Source organism: Engraulis encrasicolus, chromosome 11, assembly GCF_034702125.1.
Source record: "Engraulis encrasicolus isolate BLACKSEA-1 chromosome 11, IST_EnEncr_1.0, whole genome shotgun sequence".
In the NCBI taxonomy this organism is placed as follows: domain Eukaryota; kingdom Metazoa; phylum Chordata; class Actinopteri; order Clupeiformes; family Engraulidae; genus Engraulis; species Engraulis encrasicolus.
Window position 1 is genome coordinate 27726407 of NC_085867.1, and position 22943 is coordinate 27749349.

At 44.1% G+C, this 22943-nt stretch overlaps 3 protein-coding genes across 7 annotated transcripts in view; all 3 read left to right on the forward strand.

The window, feature by feature from the left end:
• Positions 1-16150, forward strand: part of sbno1 (strawberry notch homolog 1 (Drosophila)) — a 39302-nt gene extending 23152 nt beyond the window's left edge. For all 4 annotated transcript variants that reach the window (XM_063210333.1, XM_063210331.1, XM_063210332.1 and 1 more), the window contains 13 exons: positions 1359-1490; positions 1967-2102; positions 2693-2805; positions 2960-3031; positions 3202-3301; positions 4706-4780; positions 5145-5291; positions 5847-5941; positions 8534-8620; positions 12403-12540; positions 12773-12849; positions 13225-13418; positions 14152-16150. In XM_063210333.1, coding sequence (XP_063066403.1) covers positions 1359-1490; positions 1967-2102; positions 2693-2805; positions 2960-3031; positions 3202-3301; positions 4706-4780; positions 5145-5291; positions 5847-5941; positions 8534-8620; positions 12403-12540; positions 12773-12849; positions 13225-13418; positions 14152-14294 — 1509 coding nt within the window. In that variant the 3' untranslated portion in view covers positions 14295-16150. The remainder of the gene's footprint in view (positions 1-1358; positions 1491-1966; positions 2103-2692; positions 2806-2959; positions 3032-3201; positions 3302-4705; positions 4781-5144; positions 5292-5846; positions 5942-8533; positions 8621-12402; positions 12541-12772; positions 12850-13224; positions 13419-14151) is intronic.
• A 1188-nt stretch (positions 16151-17338) lies between these two features.
• On the forward strand, positions 17339-19986 carry LOC134458906 (cyclin-dependent kinase 2-associated protein 1). The gene is made up of 4 exons (XM_063211287.1): positions 17339-17511; positions 18129-18226; positions 18458-18584; positions 19314-19986. Exons 1-4 carry the CDS (start codon positions 17445-17447, stop codon positions 19379-19381), a joined length of 360 nt encoding a protein of 119 aa, XP_063067357.1. The 5' UTR covers positions 17339-17444; the 3' UTR covers positions 19382-19986.
• A 391-nt stretch (positions 19987-20377) lies between these two features.
• LOC134458176 (M-phase phosphoprotein 9) overlaps positions 20378-22943 on the forward strand; it is a 65526-nt gene continuing 62960 nt past the window's right edge. For both annotated transcript variants that reach the window (XM_063210336.1, XM_063210337.1), the window contains exon 1: positions 20378-20458. The gene's annotated coding sequence lies outside the window, so the exon portion shown is untranslated. The remainder of the gene's footprint in view (positions 20459-22943) is intronic.

Below are 22943 nucleotides of genomic sequence, written 5' to 3' on the forward strand. Positions count from 1 at the left end.
ACTACACCCCCTCACATTTTTAAAGCATAACGGCGGGGGATATATATATGTTTTTAAATACATCCTCATGGAGCACAATAGGCTCTAAATAGGCTTTTTTGTATTTATTATTAGGGTAAGTTATATAGTCTTTCTTTAACATTTTCTGTTATTTATCTTTCTCAAGCACACTGAATGGCTTATAGGCCTATCCATGGTGTGAGGTAAAATAACCTACTGGTGGGGTATTGTTAATTCACAAATTATTACTTAGACAGCTTATTTCAAACAAATGCACATTGTTACTAGCTAAGTGTCAGTCAAAACCCAAATCAGCCCTGTTAAAGGCATTTCAACATCAGCAAAAAGCAAAAGAGCATGAACAGATGCACAAGTTCCAGGTGCAGGCAGCTCTCTCTCTCTCTCTCTCTCTCTCTCTCTCTCTCTCTCTCTCTCTCTCTCTCTCTCTCTCTCTCTCTCTCTCTCTCTCTCTCTCTGATACCCTCGACTGGAACAAGTTACAATTCTGCGCACTTTAAAGTCCTTTATGAACGCCCATACATTGATTCTTATGAGTTATGAGTCGCCATGCCTCTGTTTCCCCTGTAGCGCGCTCAACCGTTCACATAGGCCTACTCCTGGTGTGACAGATTTAAATCCACAAATCTTATCTTCATGATTTGCTTGCGGACTGCCTACTCATATTGTTAGGTCTAGATAAACAAGAAATATAGCGAAAATCACAAAAAGAACAGACAACGAACGTCGGGGTAGGAGGCGCATTGAAATAATTGTGGAAACTCTGCGAGGTTTAAAATAACAGCCTTAGAGCAAGTTTGTCGCGACGGTAGTTCTACCATTTCATGTTTGCACAAGCACATCTTCGTCGTGGATATTGGGTTGCTGCGCATGTTTCAGAATGAACATTTGCCTCCGTGTTGGAGCTGTTCATTCCCCTCTCTGAGGAACGTTGCAGATGCGCTGACTGAGACTGGAAGAATATACGCTCCTAGTCTCTAGCGCTGATTCTTTGTCGAGGCTTATAAGCGATGCGCGGGAACACCAGCGTTCTATTTCAAAGACGCAAGTAGCCAGATCAATGCACTTTTTTTCCAACCAGAACTGCATTGAAACTTAAAATTACACCAACATTTAAGCGTCATCGCGCTGCGTTGGCCTATAACGCGCCATCAGTAGTCTTACAGCTACGGTAGAGAAAGGGAGAGAGGGAAAACAAAACATCACGCAAATAACTTATCGTTACTTATCGGGGCCAGAAAAATGATCGTTCTTGTAAAAAGTTATCGTCCGATTTATTGACTTATCGTATATCGTGACAGGCTTAGTGTTGACTCTAAGTGTGTTCTGTCTGGTGGCAGATGACGGGTCGTAAGGGCCGGGTGGTGAGCAACGACGACGGAAGCATCTCTTACGAGTCCCGCTCTGAGCTGGACGTTCCCGTGGAGATCCTCAACCTGACGGAGAAGCAGCGCTTTATGGATGGAGAGAAGGTGGGTGCTGACCTTTGACCCTTTGAGTCCCTGAGCTGGCTGTCATGTGCAGCTGTTATTAAACTGCTGCATTGCCTGTCATAAAAATGGCGTGTTGTCTGTTGTTAAACTGGTGCATTGCCTCTTGGTAGCCTCTTACTGCAGATGGGCCTGTCGACGGGCCTATTCACTCTTCACTGAAAATACTCAACGACATCATAACATTGTCACGAAAATGGTAATGACCATGTCGATTACTTAAGACTCTCTGCATTCTCATAGCAAAGAGGTTATCACAGAGGCTTTGCGCTAATAGGTTAAAATGCTGTATAGTCTGGTGTTGAACTGATCTATTGTCTGTCTGTCAAGTGGATGTATTTGTTTATCCCCTTGACCTATTTGCCTTAGTGATCGACTGTGTATTTTCATGTGGAAGAGCGATGGGCAATATCCTAACTTGAGAATAAGGTCCATAATCTGTGTGTGTGTGGCTGCAGAACATCGCCATCATCTCGGAGGCGGCGAGCTCGGGCATTTCCCTGCAGGCCGACCGGCGGGTCAAGAACCAGCGGCGGAGGGTCCACATGACGCTGGAGCTGCCCTGGAGCGCAGACAGAGCCATCCAGCAGTTCGGTACGACGCCTCACAGTCCACAAATCACTAGTATCGCACTGACCGATCCAACATAACACACACCACCCTACACCCTCCAGTAGCTCGGTACGACATGCCTCACTGGCCAGCTCACTAGTATCGCACTGACATCAGGCGGGTCACACGCAACACCGCACCATCCAGCATTTCATTACGACATGACCCACCTAACACTCCAACTCACTAGTATTGCCATGATATATATTAACACATCAAACATATCACACACCACACAGCACCATCCAGTAGTTCTGTACAACAAACCTCACAGCCTGACTCACTAGTATCGCCGGGATATATCAAACATATCAAACACCAGACTGCGCCATCCAGTAGTTTTGTACAATAAACCTCACAGCCCAACTCACTAGTATCACACTGACATATCAAACCTATTTGGCAACACTGTGCCGACTAAGCCATCCAGCGCACCTGTGCTCTGTGCTCCTGTGCTCGCCTTCTATAATTATAAGGGTTCTCTTTTTGTTTTGTCTTGTATGTGCAGTATACTGCATATCATCACAGTAACATTTTCCTCTTCCTTCCGCTTGTTCTCTCAACCCCCGCAGGTCGAACTCATCGGTCCAATCAGGTAACAGCTCCAGAGTATGTCTTCCTGATCTCGGAGCTGGCGGGAGAGCAGCGGTTCGCCTCTATTGTCGCCAAGAGACTGGAGAGCCTGGTGAGTTCACTATACTCTCCTGATGGGAGGAGAGAAGGCTTTTCAGAATTTAAATAGTCAGATTTTGCCTGCCTCTGTGTTGCCTTGTGCTTATGGACTTAGTGTTTACAATTCATAATTAGTTCATAACTTTGTATTTGTGTGTGTTGAACAGGGCGCTCTGACGCACGGAGACAGGAGAGCCACAGAGACACGAGACTTGAGCCGATTCAACTTTGACAACAAGGTCAGTGTGTGAGGAGAGGCCTGTCTTGTATAGTGCGAGAAGCCGGGCCTGACTTATTTTAGATGGCGAGTTTGAGGAAGTCCCTGAACTGCTGAGTACGTGCGTGTGTCTGTGTGTCTGTGTATATATGTGTGTCTGACCCCCCTGTGTGTCCTCTGTGTCTTCTGCAGTATGGCAGAAATGCGCTGGAAATAGTCATGAAGTCCATCGTCAGCCTGGACTCCCCCCTCGTCTCGCCCCCCGCAGACTTCTCAGGAGACTTCTATAAAGGTACAGGAAGCCCAAGCATTTAGTGCCCTTAACTAGCTATTACAAGCATGTAGCGCCCTGAACTAGCTATTACAAGCATGTAGCGCCCTGAACTAGCTATTACAAGCATGTAGCACCCTGAACTACCCATTACTAGCTTCTATAGACATATAATTCCCTCTTACCAATGACGTTACACGACACAAGCATGTAGCGCCCTGAACTAGCTATTACTACTAACTATAACAAGCATGTGGCGCCTTGAACTAGCTATTACTAGCTATTATAAGCATATAGCGCCCTCTTACCAATGACCATTACACGACACAAGCATGTAGCGCCCTTCATCAGCTAATAACCGTGACATTTACATAACGTCAACATTTATGACATGGCTTGTCTTCATTCTGTAGAATGCACCCTTCATTTGAATGGGACTCACCAACGTTCACACATCTGATATTTCTGAAGAATAGACGTGTGAATTCAATATCGGGCCGCTGCCAATGGCAACAGACTTTTGGCTGTTAATTCTTGTGTGTCGTATCTCTCCGCAAGTAGTCTGGTCACTTCTGGCTCAAAATCAGCTGATGTCGCTGAACAACACCATTTTGCAAGGTGTTATAGAACAGCAAACCAATTTTGGAAGTGTCGTGAAAGTCATTTTAATTCCCCTATAATTAAACTTTTCATTAAAGGTGCACTGTGTAACATTTTTAGTTGTTTATTTCTCGAATTCATGTTGTCCATTCACAAATGTTACCTTTTTTCACAAATGCTTACCTCCACGAGCAACGTCTAAGCATTCTTTATGACTGGGAAAATTGCTCTATTCATCCATGAAAAGGGATCTTCTCCATGTCCACCATTTTGAATTTTCAGAAAAATACATTTTTAGCTGACAAACTTGCTGTACTTTGGTCATACTAGTAAATATTACTTTATTTACTTTGGAAATAGTCGTGAAAAGATCAAATTTGACAGTAGAAAGCACAGTTTCAGTAAGCAGCATAGTTGCAAAACCTACTCTAGCCACAATCCTACCCAGTGCACCTTTAAATCAATTTGTTGTTAATATGATGAGCAAGGAATAATCTAAGGCCCTGTAGTATAATAACATAAACCCTTGTAATGAGTGGGATAACTTTCGGCAAGGCAGTCCCTTTCATGAAATAGCACACTTCAGAGAGATTCGATGCATGTGCAGGCATGAACTGCATTTACACGGTCCCCTTTTGCAAGTGCTGGATGAAAGCATCTGAGTGTCATATAATTGCCGTAATTTAATGAGTGCAGGGTGCATAATCGGTGTCTTGTTTGCCTGCAGGGATCGGTGATGCCCTAATAGGCGTGTAACATTGCAACGTGTGTGTGTGTGTGTGTGTGTGTGTGTGTGTGTGTGTGTGTGTGTGTGTGTGTCTACAGAGATCCGTAATGGCCTAATAGGTGTGGGACTCATAAATGTGGAAGATCGTTCAGGCGTACTCACACTGGATAAAGGTACACAGACTTTGCACACAAGATCAATTTTAAAAAGTACACTCTCTTAGGTTACTGTGGAGATAACAAATATAGCACCAATTAAGTCGATGCTGAATGTACACAGCTATAAATAACACAACAATGTTATTTTCAGGATGTCGGGGTTTGTCTGTGTGTGGAATGTGTGTCCCTTGTTAATGTGTGTTAATGGGTGTTAATGTTTTTGACATTATGCAGACTTCGGATGATCATTATTTGTAGCTAGAATGAGCGCAAGGTGTAATGATTTGGGAGTTAGACTTTTTATGGCTGCTACAAAATACATTGTTTGTATATGCTACCCATATGTGACCCTACGGTGTGTGTGCGTGTGCGTGTGTAGATTATAACAACATCGGTAAGTTCCTGAATCGTATCCTGGGTATGGAGGTGCAACAGCAGAACGCCCTGTTCCAGTACTTCGCAGACACGCTCACCGCAGTCATCCAGAACGCCAAGAAGAACGGACGCTACGACATGGGCATCCTGGGTAAGAAATGAGAGGCTACGACAGGTGTATTTTGGATAATAATAAGAGACTATGACGGGTGCCTTTTGGGTTAGAAAAAGAGATTATTACAGGTACATCTTGGGTAAGAATAAGGGGCTATGGCAGGTGCATTTAAGCTCAGAATACAGTGTTTTGACAGAGGTACAGAGTAAGAATAAAATGCTGTAACTGGAATATTGAGTAAGACGAGATGTTTTGACTGGGAAGAGTACTGAGTGTGAGACTGACTCATCCTCTGAGTGTTGTATTGAGAGCAGCAGGAGCCAGCTGTCGGTCTAGCCAGCAGCATTTCAGCTATTTGAGTCACATGCAACATGCAAACACAATGGCCATTCATTTGACATTCATTTCCTGATTTGCATGCAAATGTGATTCCAAAAAGTGGTATGGAAACCCCACTTTGTATGAGTATGAGATGGGAGCATTGTACATGTTGTCAAGTTGGTGTTTATCGTGGTGTTTATGGTTCTTGAGATGACAAGGTGGATGGGATGTGATCACGACTGTGTATTTTATCCGTTTTGCCGTGTGTAGATCTGGGTTCCGGAGATGAGAAGGTGAAGAAGGTGGACACGAAGAAGTTCCTGACGCCAGGATACTCCACCTCAGGACACGTGGAGCTCTACACTGTGAGTCACACACTACTCAACACCCCTCTTGTAGAAGAACACACTCTTCTAAGAGCACATCTACTCCTCAGATTTTCCCTGTGTACAGTGCACGTCACCTATCAATACACCACGAGACCACAACCATCAGATCAGGTTTACGATTTTCTTTCGCGAAAGGAGAGAGAATGAGAAGCCTGGAAAACATGTTCCTCGCTTGGCATCTTTGGTCTCTCTGTCCCTCGACAGCCGTTTCTAATGAGCAGCACAGAAAGGGAGGGAGGTCACAAAGTTCAGTGGAGAGAACAACCCCTCTATGCCTCTTATCTAATATTGACCAATCAGAGCGTTGGTTTAGGGGTCTTCATTTGTTGTCGCTCCGCTCGAGTCGAGGTATCAGCTGCTAGATAGAAAGTTTGCTTCGAAGACACACAAGCAGAGAGACTACTCCTATAATCTCTGACACAAGTGTCCTCCTCCTGTCATCATATATTATCCATCTTGGTGCTGTCGCTGTAGTTTTACAAGTGAGCACCGTCAAAATCACCGTTTCAAAGGTAAATGGGCTTTGAGAAAGGTAGCCTCAATGGGAATAGTGAATTGCGTCCAGTTGCTAAATCCGTAAACTTATGAAAATAAATAAAGCTCGAGGTCTGTCGTCCCGAACATAATGGTTCACCCAATGTTTCGCCGTATTTGACGGCAATATGTTGGTACTTTTTTTGATATTGGACCGAAACGAGATTACTTCCGAATGAGAGAATGTGGTCGACTGCTGACTATTACTGCAGCGAACTAAATTCGGTTTCCCTTTGCGTCGGATCATTTTAACTGGGGGAAATAAAGCGATAGTTCTAACGGTTGTGCTCGGAGTACATCCGTAATCTACCATGACACCGTATAAAGACATAGGAATACTGGAGTCGTGGCCCATTCTGTGAACAGGTGTAACAGGTATTGTGCGCCATACCAAAATATGCATGACTCCACGACTAGAACTATCCGTAATCACGTATGGCAATCTATTAATAAAATATATTATCCTGTCATCATGTATGTGCAGAACACTGAACAATAGCCAACTCATGACGGCAAATGAGGGTAGATAGGCCAATATGTAGAGAAGTGGAAAAAAGAAGCGTGCATGCACCTCACAAGTTACTGTGGAATTTCCAAGTGGCCATTAGCCCTCGTCCATCAGTAGAGCCCATTGACAGTAAATAGAATATACTGTCAATGGTAGAGCCACATGACGTGTAGGCTACTGAATGGATGCAAGTGTGATTTTGATGTTAGCCCCCCAAGGTAATAATATTAACCTGATATTATCCTAGCCTAGATAACACCTGTCTTTATCTTTTTCTCTACAATCTGCTGATACTTCTTCACAGTAGGTGACAACATCACCATTTATTTTGGGGGAAATGATGTAAGAATCATTGCAATTCAACTTTTTGTTCATAAAAATCACTGAAATGCATCTGTATTATATAATCAAATTATACATTTCCCTACATATACCTTCTACAGCCAAAAAATAATAAGCAAATGCTTCAATTTCATACTCGATTTCAGCTCCTTAACACCCCCCAAGTGACCAAATGCTCTGTTTGGCTGGTACATAGGATAACTTACTAGCCAGACTGGTGGTATGTTTGACTTGTAAGATTAACAGCCATATTGGCTGGTGATTAATAAAGTTAATTTAGAGGCCTGAATTCCAGCACACTATACCATAGCATTTTATTGGTGTCATGGTGTGAAACAAAAAAAACCATCTACCATGAAAGTTTAATAATGTATGGTGGTTCAAAGTACTGTGAAGAGCAAGATAATCTGGTGAAATTGCCAGATACACGGGATGTTAGGCTAAAATGCATTAAAATGCAGGACATTGCATCTAAGAAAAGCATTTTTTTTCCTGGGAGAGGACCCCTACTCCCCATGCCTGAATGAAGTGTCCCATATTTTCCCCCTTGACATTTGGCAACCCGAGGTGTGCAAAACAAAGTAGCCTCTCAGAGATGGGCCCGCCGGCGGCCCATGGTATCGCGCTGCGTTGACCACATTTTCTCACTTGTAGGTATTTGTTGCGCCGTGAATTGCCGCGCCGCGATAAATTGCTACTCAAAAAAAAAATTCAAGGTTGGCAGGTATGTTATTGTTGTGTGCTGTAAGTGAGTTTATGAGATGAAGATTAAGCAGCTTGTGACGGCAATCTACCTGCATCACCAAGACCCTTAGGTTTGTCAATGGCAGGTTACACACGGGAGCTCTGGCCCTCTGGTCTCCAAAAGACCAGTTCACACACTGCCCTGTGTAACCAACACCACAACCGCTCTCTTAAAGCTGCTGTAGTGTCTAATTAGATTCACAGCACACATTCAAATGGGGACTTCAAACAGTACTGAACACAAAGAGCCTTTTTACACCTTTTGAGTCGCTGTGTATTGTGTGGTTGGCAAGTGGCTGGCTGTTTTACAAGTGGTCAACAAAGGGTTTACTTTGAGACTTGTCTAAGAGACTTGTTTTCAAACACAGTATGAGTTTCTAAGTCCTGTTTTAGTTATAATTTATAAACTGTGTTTGTGTGTGTGTATGTGTGTTCTGCAGGTGAGTGTGGAGAGGGGGATGTCGTGGGAGGATGCGACTCACATCTGGGCGGAGCATAACGGTTCTGATGACGGCTTCTATGTACAGGTGAGGACGTGACCTTCCCATTTCCCAATAATAATGTAACATTCAGAGCAGCCGTTGGAAGTGAACATTTATGATGATTTAATTTCATTTGTTGTTTATTTATCAGCGACAGTGCACCATATACAATTGAGCCAGATTATAGCCACAAGGCTTATTTTCATCTGTAGTCCCTGGACAGGAATTGGTGTTAAGCTAAAACAAATAGGATTCAAATAAATAATAATACAAGAATTTTACAACAATACAATTAACACATTCAGTACCAGCCGGTTTTTGGAATTTAGCTGTAGACTCCCAGCCAATTTAATCATTTTTTGACATTTTTTGAACAGCCACCGAATATTTTCTGAGCCCAAAAGCTCAGCTGTCTGTATATTTTTACGGTTTGTTTCTAGCTTATTCCATTCTGAAGTTATTCCACTGTAAGCGAGCACTGGTTTAGGGACTGTACGTTATTTACCGGGGGGGGAGGGCTGGTGCGCTGGAAGTCCGGTCAAAAAAAAAAATCATGGCCCCCCCCTCCACCTCAATTTTTTTCCCCATGGCCCTCCCCCCACTTCAATTTTGTTTTCCCATGGCCCTCCCCCTACAGGTAAAAAAAATAATATGTAAAATTGGTAGATGAACAACCATCATGAGAACAGTCAGAGTAGCCTACATCAAGGGCGGTTGTCTGCACTATTATGTGCTATCGATATCAGTGGATACCGCTAGAATCTACCTCTGCGGCTGCATGGGATGCCTTTTAACTCCACTGTCACCAAGACACATTGCCTTCACTTTTTTTTACGTGTTAAGTACAAATAATAATAATAATAATAATATTAATAATAATAATAATATTAATAATAATAATAATAATAATAATAATAATGGTAATAAAAACTTCCATTTCAATACCAATGTCCGAGTTGTTACTAAACTACAAAGTGGAGAGAGTTTCCCCAGCGCAGCTTCAATATTTCCCTGCTCGACAAGCAGCGCCTTTCACAGGGTACGTTTTACATGTTCAGCACAGTAGCGAAGCCAGGGACGCAGGTTTTGTCCAGGGGGTGCTGTGAAAAAAAATCTGTTTTTTAGATGCAATTTCCTGCGTTCTAATCAATTTTAGGGTGAGGAATGGCGAATCACATCTGAATAACTTCCTCATGTTTTATGTAGCCTAAACAAGGATGGCTAGATTTAACTTTTTTTTTCTTTAACATCTCACTTTGACATTATTAAATTCTTCTCGCGGAAGTGAGACGCGCACCTGATTTGGAGGTGAGGGCGTGTTCAAGAGCAAATCGCGCTGCCTTGACAGTTTGTCTCTTCAGCATGGGCAGTGTGCAATGTGTGAAATTAGAAGAAATGCTTTGACTAGGCTATGCGATGCACTCGTGAGAGGTGACCGGGCTTTCAAATAATTTAGATTTTCTTGCAATTTCGACTGTGGATCAGGTGCATCTCGATCAGGACCCCTGTCCTGTCTCCCAGACCGCGCATAAAAGCACGCACGCACACACACAGGCATGTAATTACACTCTGACGGCCAAAGAGTTTGGGATGTGATCGGAGCAAGAAGTAGGCTAAGCGCCAAAGCAGCTTGAGCCATTGCTGGCTATTGATACAGGGAGAGTGAGAAAGCCACCTTTAGTTGGTGGTGCTATGGTGGTCAAATCAGCAGCAAGAGGCAAAAGGAACAAATTGCCAAAACAGAACCAGTACAACATTCCAAAACATCCAACAAGCACAGCCATTACACACCGCGGCAATTCAACTTTGACAACTGTGATGATAGACAAGCCAGGCAAACCATCGGCTGTGCTCTCCTTCAGATTCACCCCATAGCCAACTCCGAGGCTAAGCTAGACTACTTCACCAGCAACAGGCATACCAATACACGCTTCTACGAATCCAATCTCCACAGCAAGAAACAAAAGTCACTTCTTACCTGACACGATGCACAACTTTGGTGACATTCCCTTCTCCCGTCACGCTTTAAATGTAGGCCTACATAATCCCTTGCTTAGTTGGTCCGTTTTTGTTCACCAAAGTGATGAGACTTCTCTTCACAACAAGTTAGCTCCTCCAATGGTTTCAAGACCTTATGATGCATGGCCAACACATCGCCGTTAATACCACTTTTATTACTACCTTGACACCACAAGCTAACAAACTCGCGTCACTGCACCGTTCTACCCGTCTAGGCCTAGGTACTGTTCTTTCCGGTCTGGTTGGGGTCTAAAAGTTCTTTGAACACAAATGTAAAGCACACGGCGGTGCCAATAAATAAAATCATGACTTACCAGAGGCTGTGACCACCAGTTGACTACAACACCTCTCCAAAATTCCTCTGGAAATGCCCATCCAATTCGTTGTCAAAACTCCCCAAACTGTTTAGCCCATATAGTTCATCTCAGCTAGTTTGATATTTGCTCACGGGCATTTTCTATGATGCTCAATGTTCCTCCGTAGCACTAGCAATCCTACAGTGAAAGAGAGTCAGCGCGGGCAATCTACAGTAGCTGCACCTGATAGTTTTTTGACTACAGATACACGCTTCAGTGCTATAGTATGCACCGGGACCTTGCAAAGCGATGTGTTTCAGAACATGTTTTATTATTGTTTAAAAAAATAAATAAAAATAAAATAAAATAAATTCCGTTTTTTTCCCATGGCCCTCCCCCTAACTCCGATTTTTTTTGCCATGGCCCTCCCCTCCACCTCATTTTTTTTCATCATGGCCCTCCCCCCCTACGCACCAGCCCTCCCCCCCTGATAAATTACGAACAGTCCCTTAGGTAAAAATAGCGTTTTTCAACATTCGCACTGAGATAAAGCCTTTTGTCACGGGTGCGCTCTGACTCTCCGAGTTTAAATTGCGGGTCTAAATGCATTTTCACACCCGAAGTACAACTCCAGTAGCTTCCAAGTAAACTGTTTCGATGCAAAAACCACCTGGTCAGGCTATTGTTCAGAGCCACATCATCTGAAATGCTAGCTAGCTAATGTCACTTGACTGGCAGTTTTCGTTCTGTAGATTAAAGTAGACGTGCCAAAGTATTTACCCAAAATTAGGTTTCTTCCTGCTGTGTTGCATGCTGTTTTTCATTACAACCTTCCATTTTACACCTATCTTGATGGCAGCAAAACTCCTTATCCTTCCATCATATGTTTAGGAACAGGCTAGCTAGCAGGACAATGTTTTGATGCTCTAGGAAATAAATGGAGACGTGACGTGACGTGATCAGGAAGTGGTTTGATTCTCTATAATACAACTCAAATACTGTGTGTAATAAAATGCACAGATGATGAAATATCCAGATCCTGACTTTGTAGGACTTTTGACTTTGTAGGTGTTTTCATGATCTATGTCCGTTCTGTTCATCACATTATTACGAAAATCACACAGAATGTGCATTAGAATGTGTAGATTCAGAATCCAATTAAAAAAAAAAAACGTAAAAACATAATTTTATGGTTTGGGAGCCAACGCATGGGAGGCAAAACGTATTTTTACTTGACTTGGTAGTGAATGTGTTAAAAGGTGCCCAATGTGCAAATATAGGCCCACAATATTACACGGCCAAGAAAGCATATCTAGTTAAAAGAATACACATGATGATGATGATGATGATGATGATAATAATACCAATTTAACATCACAGAGCAGCCTTTGGTCTCAAAAACAAAATCCATTGACTCTATAGAGATTCTGTCACTGTTCTTGGTTCAAAAGATTTAAGTTGTGTGACATACTATATGTGTCTGTGTGTCCGCCCGTGTGTCCTGTTCCCCAGGTGCGTAACAATAGGAAGACGGCCCTGCTCGTGACGGAAGTGAACACTAAGAAGAGACTCTTCCTTGTCTACCGGCCCAATACCGGCAAGCAGCTGAAACAGGAGACCTACGCAGACATACGCAAGAAGTGCAAAAAGGTACACAGCTCCCAGACCACAGATCAGACAACTTTAGAGATGGAATTGTGTGTTACTAAAATGCAAAAGTACTCCAAATATCATAAAATGAGTGGGAAATGTTAAAAAAAAAAGAAAAGAAAAAAGTTTCAGGCTCTGGATGAGCTAAGGGGGCTGTGAAATATTTAATATGGTGTCATGTTTGCCAAACAACTGAGTGATTTTAACCCTGTGTGGTTTTGTTGCCCATCAGGTCCTGTCAGACGATGCCAAGCAGCACTGGATAGATCAGTACAACTCTTCTGCTGAGATTTGTGCTCATGCGTACTGGTAAGTCATCACTCTTGCATCCTAGACATCCTACTCTACTGTATTCATTCCGCCACTACACTACAGTACATTACATTTCACTTAGCTGATGCTTTTATCCAAAGTAAGTTACAGATATTTATAGTTTAGTTGCCGTCCCTGGAGCAATGTGTGATTAGGTGCCTTGCTCAAGATCACCTCAGCCATGAGGTATGGTAGGGAAGGGAGTGGACGGGTGGGATTCAAACCCACTATCCTCTGATCTGAAGCCCATCTCGATCATGGTGGTGTAGGCGGGGTAATTGCAAGAAGGCGTCTGTGGGGATGCAGTGTAAACATTAGTATAGTGATAAGTGATTGCACTCATTCTCCTTTGGTCCCGTGTCTGTGTGTCAGGAGGGGTAACTGCAAGAAGGCGTCTGCGGGGCTGCAGTGTGAGATCGGCTTGCGGTGTCGTACCTACTACGTGCTGTGCGGCTCGGTGCTCAGCGTCTGGACCAAAGTGGAGGGAGTGCTGGCCTCCGTCAGTGGCACCAACGTCAAGATGCAGATCGTACGCCTGCGAACGGAGGATGGCCAGAGGATCGTGGGTACGTTGGCCTGTGTGGGAAAAAAAACAAAAACAAATTGTTGTCGCACACTCAACTTCATGCAGTACTTTTAAAATTAGACCAACGTTTTGGCTTACACCTAATTAAAAAAGTACTGCATGGAGTTCCGAGTGTGCAACAACATTTTTTTTAGCTATTGACTGCTAGCTATTGACATTTGTTAGCTATTGACTGCCGTGTGCACCTCACACGGTGACTGTTTACTAAAACTGAACAAAGACTGCGTCGGCTTGTATGACATCACAGCACTCCACTGTCTGTTGGAGTCTGTTAGATTGGCTTCCTACACTTTGACGGGTGTGAATTTCATACCACATTAGGATAAGCTAGTGTACTTGATATCTCTGGTTACTGAGGGGGAAAGTGATGAGTACAACATTATTTTTTGTGGTTTAGTTTTTATTCAGCTTTATTACAATTGACTGGCACTGCCTTTGGTAGTTTTCACTAACCTGGCTCTCACCAGACCCTTGTGTATTTCCGCTCAGATAAGTGAGCTTACACGAGGATCTGGAGTGTGTTTGGATTCACCCTGCTCCCGAACCAATCAGGATCGCTGGTTTTTCAGCAAAGCCATGTAGTCAAAGTTTAAACGTAGTGGAGGAGAGAAAACACAAGTGAAACTCGACAATTGTTTGACAACAATGGCTGCTCGCATTGTACATGTGACTGACACCTGTCCCCCTCTCTCCTGTCCCATCTCCTCCCCCAGGCCTGCTGATCCCGGCCAATTGCGTGTCTCCGCTGACCAACCTGCTGTCGTCGTCGGACCAATCACAGCAGCTGGCTGTCCAGCAGCAGCAGATGTGGCAGCAGCTCCACCCTCAGAGCCTCAGCCACCCCCACAACACATAGCCACTCCCCCTTTAGAACACGTGACTCCTCCCCTCTTCCTCCTCACCTGCAGCCGGCAGGCTCCGGACTTTAACCCTTTCCCTGCTCCTCTTCTCCTCCGTGTCCTCTGACCTCTGCCGCTGGCTGGCTGCTTCCTGGCAGTCAGCGGTGCGGATGGGACAGCCAATGGAGCTGGAGCACTGAGCGTCACTCAGACACACAGACAGACTGATACAGGCACATCGGCGTGCTGAGGCTCTGTGATCTGGGTGGCTGAGCAGAGCAGAGCAGATCAGAGCAGATCTGAACTTTATTGGAGTGGGATGGGGTATCTCCCTGATCCTCTGGGAGAGCGAGACAGAGAGAGAGAGAGAGAGAGAGGCTGACCGAGGAAAGAGCTGTGGTGCCTTCCTCATCGTCCTCATCGTCCTCCTGCTCTGTGTTACCTTTTGACTTTTGAACTTTGACCTCTGGCAGGAAGAGCGTTGGTGGCTCTGGCCTCCTCATCTTCTCCCCCTCCTCATGACACTGACGGGTCCACTCTCAGGGGGCGCACTAGCGAGCGTCATCCCCTCCACAACTCACTTGCATCAAGGGGCTATATTTGCAAGCTTCATACCCTCCTTTCCTCTCCTCACGCGCATCAGGGGCCGCACTACGCAAGCTTCATCCCTCCACACCTCACTCACACTCACACACACACACACACACACTCACACGCACACACACACACACACACACACACACACACACACTCACTCACTGACTCACACACTCACACTCACATGCACACAGACGCACACTACACACAGCTTCATCCCTCCGTTCCCCCTCTTAATGCACGCATGCATGCAGGGTATTGGGGTCCATTTCTCTTCTCTTGTACACATGGATACAGAGTTTAGGTGTTCATCTGTCCCCTCTCACACATGCACAGATTGGTTGATGCAGACACCTAAACAACACCACCACCTGTCCTTACACACACTCAACCCTTTTCATACACACACACACACACACACACACACACACACACACACACACACACACACACACACACACACACTTCTTCTGGTCTGTCCACACACAACTCCTCTCCCCACACACAACTCCTCTGCCCACACACAACTCTATCGTCTCAGTCTGATTTGCTACCTAGCATGCTGTGATGCAAGGGCAGAGAGTGTGTGTGTGTGTTGGTGAGCTTGTGCGAGGGCGTATTTTATATATGTATGTATGGATGGATGGATGGATGGATGGATGTGTGTGTGCTTGCCTCCTCATTATGGGCAGTGGAGCACTGAGACTGCATGGTAGGCAACAGCTCTGTTAACTGCTGTTAGACTGTCATGGTGTATGCTCATAGAGCGTCTTAAACTCCTGTCAGTCCAGATGGGACCGCTGTGGATGCAGTGCAGTAAGTCGTCGGTCACAGACCGCAGGAGCTCAGTTCGAATCCCTGCTCAAACTGGAACCCCTTCATATTCACGCTGAGGCACTGAGGACAGCTCTGAGCTCTGTCACTGGTGCGCCAAGGGAACCTAAGCTCCTCTTTTTCTTTAATTTTTTTAGTTTTCTTAAATTTCCTTTGTCCGTTTTTTTTTTCAGAGTGCTGTATATGTGTACGGGGTAGGGCTCTCTTCTTCTAGGTTGCTTTTTTTGCTATACCAGCGTGTATAGGTGCATATCTTACAAAAGTACATGTTTTTGTTGAAAATAATAGATGTTAAAAACACTTGAAGGAAAACTGTCATTTCATCCTTGCACGAGTTGCACTAGTGACTGATTTGATGTATAAAGACGACTATTGCAATGAGCTATGTGCAAGACGACTACCTCTTGCACACGACCAATAAAACTCCATGTGGACAAATGAACGATTGAGTCAAGTTTCCTGTTTTCCTTGTGTCATTTTTATTTATGAAATAAATGAACCTTGGGCTTTACTTTTTCCCCTACTATTCACTGCTACTGATATCCTTGCAAATAAAAATAAACGTGTTGAGAGTGGAGAAGTGTGAAACAGATGTGAAGGGTCTGCCTACCTACACACAGCAGTGCCTGGTGGCCTGTAAAGTGTGGTGGCATTGTGTGTGTCAACTGTATCTGATAGTGCAGGGGTGGGGAACCTTTTTTCATTTGAGGGCCACTTCAAGTTCATCCAAGGGTCGTATAAGTCCTCCGAGGGCCATATTATGAACACAAACCAGGAATTCTCCCTATATTGAAGGCAGGCACCTTTAAAGCAGACCCCACCTTCTCTAGTTCACCTCAATATAAGCTAATTGTATTGGACATGTATTTTCCTTAGATATGTCATATTTCATGTGAAGCTACATAACATTAAAATTATAGCGGGGGCGGATACAACGGCCTCAAGGGCCACAAACGGCCCTCGAGACATGGGTTCCCCACCCCTGTGGTGTGTATGGTAGCAGAGTGGTGACTGAGGAGGAAAGGGGCACAGCCAGGGAGACCAGACCTCTCAACCCACGACTGCAGTCCTTGGACTTACAATTTTGGTGAAATAAAACGGTTCAATAATTTTGGAAATGCATCACACCACTATAGAATTTTTAAATTAAAAAGAAAACTCATTATTAGGCCCAATACAAGGATTGGTGTATATTTGTGTAAATTCAAAATATCTTAATTTCTTAATCTCAGTTTATGTAATAGTTATTGTTAGGCCTATATACTGCTTTGAAAAAAAAAACAGTCCAGGGATACAGCATAAAGTGTAATTTCCCCCCCATATATAAAAATACATTTAGGGACTCGTATGACATGACCATTATGGTCAATTTCTTTTTTTTACACCAGTTTATTTCGCAAAACTATCAAAATGCATTTAAAACTATTTCCCATGTCTTCATTATAATCCATTGTAGAATGTTGATAAATGCATAATTTAATATATTAATTTACTCTTGAAAGTAACTTGAGGTAAATCAAAACTTTGTGTGGGATAGGATGGCGCTTTTGTGATATGATAATGTGGAATATGTAGTGAATACGGTGAAGCCAATGAGGCCATTGTGATGGATTGTTCTGGGTGTCAGAGAAAAGAAGTGACGGCCATGTTTGCCGGCGCCGTCGCTGTAAACAAAAAGTGTCTCCGAGACAGACGCTTCGCTGAATTTCGGGTCATTTTTATTTCTTCAATTTATAATGTCGTTGGGCATGTCTTACAAACCCAATGTGCACCCGCAGATTCCGGGAGCATCGGGCAACCAAGGTGAGTGAAAAAAGTCAGAATCTTGTCCGATATTAAACGTATTTTGTCGACTGTAAGAAAATGCCTCACAAAGATTACCTGGGCAAAGACCCGTTTGTGTAGTTTTGTCCAGTTAGATATATAAGGTCAGATCCTAAGAGCTAGGCTAATTCTTCTCCGCCATTATTACCACTGAAAACAGCCGGTCCTTGGTGTGCGAGTTCCGAAAATGTTGGAACTAGATGATACAATGTATCCGAACATGAAATCGCCGACGCGCGACCGCGGCGGTAGCGTGGCCTAGGCCATTACTGTGTGATAAAGATGTATCCTTTAGCTCCTTAAATCAGCCCCGTGCCGTTGCCTCCATGATTGTCTCCTGGGGTTGGTGATTGATCTGATTCAGACCGGTGCGGCTGAGAGAGGACACCCGGTGGACGCATGCAGTACTGCACCTACTGCGTTGGCACAGCAGGGGGGGGCATTTGCACAGAAGAACAATGCCCACATCATGTACCAGGGATACTGTAGTCTGTTCTTCCTATGGAATTTCAGATTGCAAATGATCGTAAGAAAACAAACGAGCTCACTTTAACTAAAATCAGTAATTATGTTGTCTTTTTTTGTTTACATTTCAGTTGGGAACATAGTATCCTCTCCATCGAACATGAACACGGTTCAGTCCTACCGGCCGGTTGTGAATGACTTTGGACCACCCACTCTTGGCTTCCAACAGGTCAGTATCTTTCTCTCTCTCTCTCTCTCTCTCTCTCTCTCTCTCTCTCTCTCTCTCTCTTTTTTTTTTTCTCTCTCTCTCTGTAGACTGTTCTGTTGCTGATTGCCTGTGTGTGTATAATATATACTATATAATACTAATATATTTATTAGTTTCCCCCCCCCTCACCTACAACTATATATATATACTATACAATATATACTATATGTATGTGTATGTGTCTTGCATTAGGGTCCAAATGGCAACCAGGTTCCCCAGAATAAGTACGCAGAGCTGCTGGCTATCATCGAGGAGCTGGGCAAGGAGATCCGGCCCACCTACGCCGGCAGCAAGACTGCCATGGAGCGACTTAAGAGAGGTAAAACAATATGGTGTTACTGCATACATGCATCACTACCATTATAACATGATAGACATTATTGCTACAGCAAGTAAAGGAATACTTTTACCGCATACTGCATATAACACTTGCAGATACAAAGTAGGCTGCATCATAAATGTACAAAATACATCGCTGCCATTAAAACATGATAGACATTATACGACAGCAAGACCACCATGGAGCCACTCGAGGAGTTAAGGGTACTATGGTATGTTATGTATTGTATGTAAGTGCATGTACATGCCTACCCTGAAGAAGGAGTTAAGAATACTATTATTGTGCACACAGTAATTACCATGCTAAACATTACAGTGCACTCTATAGGGTATTGGCTACAGTCCCTGTGCTCTTTCCATGATCCTATCACCGGTCCTTCCTTGTGCGTGTGGCCTCGTGATGACGTTGCAAGACATTATCGATGACAGAAGTTTAATTCAATATCTCGCAAAAGCGCAATTCAAATGTCATTTTCTCATTTGTAACTGGGATATTGAACTTGGGAAAAGTTGTTGTGGCTAGACCGACAGCGGGGAAACCTTATTGTTTTCTCCACGGAGGCCGGGTGTCAGCGAAGCGCGAGGCCACAAGCACAAGTCGAGGACGGGAATTAGGTTAATGGAATGCATACTTTGTGTGTGTGCAAATGTGTGATTTGTAAGCTGAACATGCTTCCTAATTTCCTGTTGTGTTGGTGTTTTTTTGCAGGTATCATCCATGCCAGAGGGCTTGTGCGCGAATGCTTGGCTGAGACGGAGAGGAATGCCAGAGCTTAATGACACCTGACAACTTCCCCTCCCTTTATCCCCCCCATACCACCACCCCTCACTGACCTCAACCCCCCCGGAAGCGCTCCCAGCACACCACACGGCACCTCTGGACTGCAGCCAGTGCTGAGGAACTACAGGCAGGCAGGCAGGCAGGCAGGTGGATAGACACCTTGAGGATCTCTGTTACACAGGACAGACGGTTACAGTCAAGCTCTAGGATGAGGGGATTGAGTACATGGCTCCCTGAAGCACTCTGAATCAACGCCTGCAATGTACATATCAGCATTTTCTCAGAGCCAGTTACTTATTACATGTTTTAAATTTGAAATCAATGAAAGTGAAATGAAAAAAAAATGCATGCAATCAGGTAGACAGGCACTCCTCATTGGACTGAATGTGCATGGCTGTGTCAGGGTTAGGTTAGTCACTTGTGGGAATGAATATGTGTGTACGTTTTTATGATTATGATGAACAATAAACAATGAAGACTTTGTATGTTACGACATTCTACAGTGAGTTTGGACAGACAGTTGCTACACTTGTTTGAGTTTTGTACGTATTTATTACCTTGTGTAATAAAGTGTATTTTCAATAAAACATTTTCTTGTTTATATGTGTGGTTTTTTTTTTCTCCAATAGAAATTATGGGAATGGTTTATTTGATAGAGACCATGCATATTATGCATGTGTGTGTAAATAATAAGGAATAAGGAAAATAGCTTCAATTCAAATGAATTTGTGCCATTATTATTGCATAAATAGAAAATACCAATCTTTTTAAGAAACATTCGAAGGCCACTTCCCTTTACACATTTGCAGGCTAACCAATCAAAGGCACTGTTTTGCCAACTGAAAGCGGCACATCAATATTTTTTAGCCAATCACAAAGTGTTAGATCACTGCAAGTTTTGGTACTTCTTCTAAGAGCCTATCAGCGTCACGGCTGTGACATGCTTCTGTCCAATGACGTGATGGAGGGGACTTTGCTGTTGAAGGGTGGAAGTACACAGCGCTATGCAGCTGCAGTCAGATAAGCTGAAAAGAGAACGGCAATATGACAGAAGTGACAGCTGCAGCTAAAAGGTAAGCTATTCCAACTTCTAGTTTGATAACTCATGAGCAAATCTGAGAAGACAAGATGACTGTAACAGCCTCACAGAAACCCACGAGGTCGAGTTTGGATGATCGTTGCAGCTGCATTGCCAAGTGATGGTAGACACCACTGTGCTGTCCACGTTAGCCTATTCGGCTAACGTTAGCTAGCAGACGAGGGTGTCTTTCATTTCGTAACGTCACAGTGTTGTGGATGAGACTGAAAGCTAACAACAACCGTCTCTCCCACCGTTTAAGTTTGTTGACTCGTAACCCATCCTATTGTTCGCCTCTTTCTCAGAAGCAGTGCGGATGTTCTCATGTTTTGTAAGATCTAGAGCTCGCTGGGCACCAGCCTGCAGTGCACTGCGCCTAACTGTCAGCTTCCTGGTTCGACAGACAGATTGCCCGAGAAGGCAAAGCGGCCCTCCTGTGCTGTGATGTCCTGTGTTTTACCAGCTTGTCTTGTACACATTACAGCATTATTTGCCCAGGAACGTCATTCATCATGGCTTGATCACTTCTGCTCGGCAGGATGCAGCCAGCGCAGCCCGCGCTCAGATAACTTTGGCTGCAGCGAGAGTGTCTGCCAGCCAGGACCTCGAGATCTAAACTGATGCTGATGCTGAGGACTCTAATCACTGATCACTCAAGCAGCATATTTTGTCTAGTTTATAAAGAGATTACTTTCTCTGGCAGAAATAGACGTTCTCTGCTGGTCTTTCTGGGTTCTCTGGGGGTTTGGCTTGTGGTGTCCCAGGGTTTTGGTTTGGGTTGGGTTGTGGTGGCCCACGGACTGTAGAGCCGGTGTGTATCCTGTTGCACATCACATGTGCTCGCCAGTCCCCAAACAGACAGCTGTCATGTCCAGTTAGCTGATGTGGCTTTATGGCCTTGAGACAGATAACTCACCTTTAGATCAATGTGGGCTTTCAGAAAATGTCCCTTAGAATAGTTGCATTGGCTTTGTTGATACAGAGTAAAGGCAGTTTGTCTGACCTTGTCTGAAAGCTCCTAACAGTCCAGAGTGTCAGATAGAGATCTTCATGTTTTGTCCTGGTGCTGTGTATTGCTTGGCATTGCCGTGGGGGGTATTTCAAGAACCTGGCTCAGTAGTGAACCATGTTAAAGTTAACGTTTAGGTAGTGGTAAATCATCTATTTGAAGAGCCCAGAGTCCTCCTTCACTTAACTTAATGACATTGCTATTAGCAGGTTTATTATCACTCTGTAGGTTAACTTCACCAGATTTATCATGTTACTTAACAATGTTATTGGAATACTCCCCTTGTACTGTGTATGGGTTGGTATTGGTGTGGCAGTAATATATGCACCCTGGTGTTCTGAATTAGCCAGTTCTGTTTATTAGTTGTCATTGGTGTTTGCCCTGGTGCTGTGTCTGAGTTGGCATCTGTGTTTCCTGTATTTAGTGTATTAGGTGGCATCAGTGTGTCACAGGTCCTGAAGTGACCTCCAGGCAGCGTGAGAGGCTTGGCCGTGTTGAACTCCGTGGGCTTGCTGAGCGCTTAAAAGGCATCATTGCTGCCAATGTCGTCTCGCTCCGTCTTAAGGAAGTCTTTAGGGTTTATTCCGCTCCCGTGTTCTGCCATCGTCTCTCCCTGTCTTGAGACGGTCGCCTTTATTCTGCCCTATGCCTGCTGGCTATGCAGTTCAGCTGATGGAGGATTCTTTTTTCAGCTCGCTGTTTGCACACAAATCAGGGATTGTTCACTTAATGCCTGTTCAGTCTTCAGTAGATGTGACGGCAGTGCCACATGTGCTGAAGTCCTCCCATGTAGAAAGTAAAGTGGAAATGCTGCCATGTATTCCTACTGCCTGTACTCGCCACACAGGTAACTAACTTGGGACTTCTCTTAACCATATAAACAATAGTTCCAGGATCAGCTGCATGAGTGATTTGACTAGGGCAGCGGTGATCAACGTCCCTCTCGTAACATTGTTTTTTTGTATGGTAATAAAAGAATTTGGTAACTACATAATGTAATTTGGTAACTGAAAAATAACAATTCTGAGCAGGACACATGGTGGGACTTCATCACCATCTCCGTGTAGTATAGCATAACTACCATAACTTTGTAATTGCATGATAATGACAAAAGTATCTTTCGAAAAAGTGAGAGGGACCCAAAATGACATCCACCCACCCCCACACCCCCATCCTTTCCTCTGCTGTGACGTGATGTGCCAGTTCCCACATGCTTTTATGTGCCAATCTCCTTTGGTGAAATTGTACATTGTGTATTATCCCCATCAAATGTATCTTAGTTGCATTCTGCAGGAATGGTAATAACAAAATAATAACTAACCTCACTATTGGGGTACAGTTTTCCAGTTTCCTTCCCCCCTCCACTCGACGCGAGACCATGGGGACTGTGGGTGCATCCGAAACCTGTGCTACCAGTAGCTTTTTTTTCCGGATTTAATGCATAAGTGCTTCCTTATTTTTTGCCTTCTAC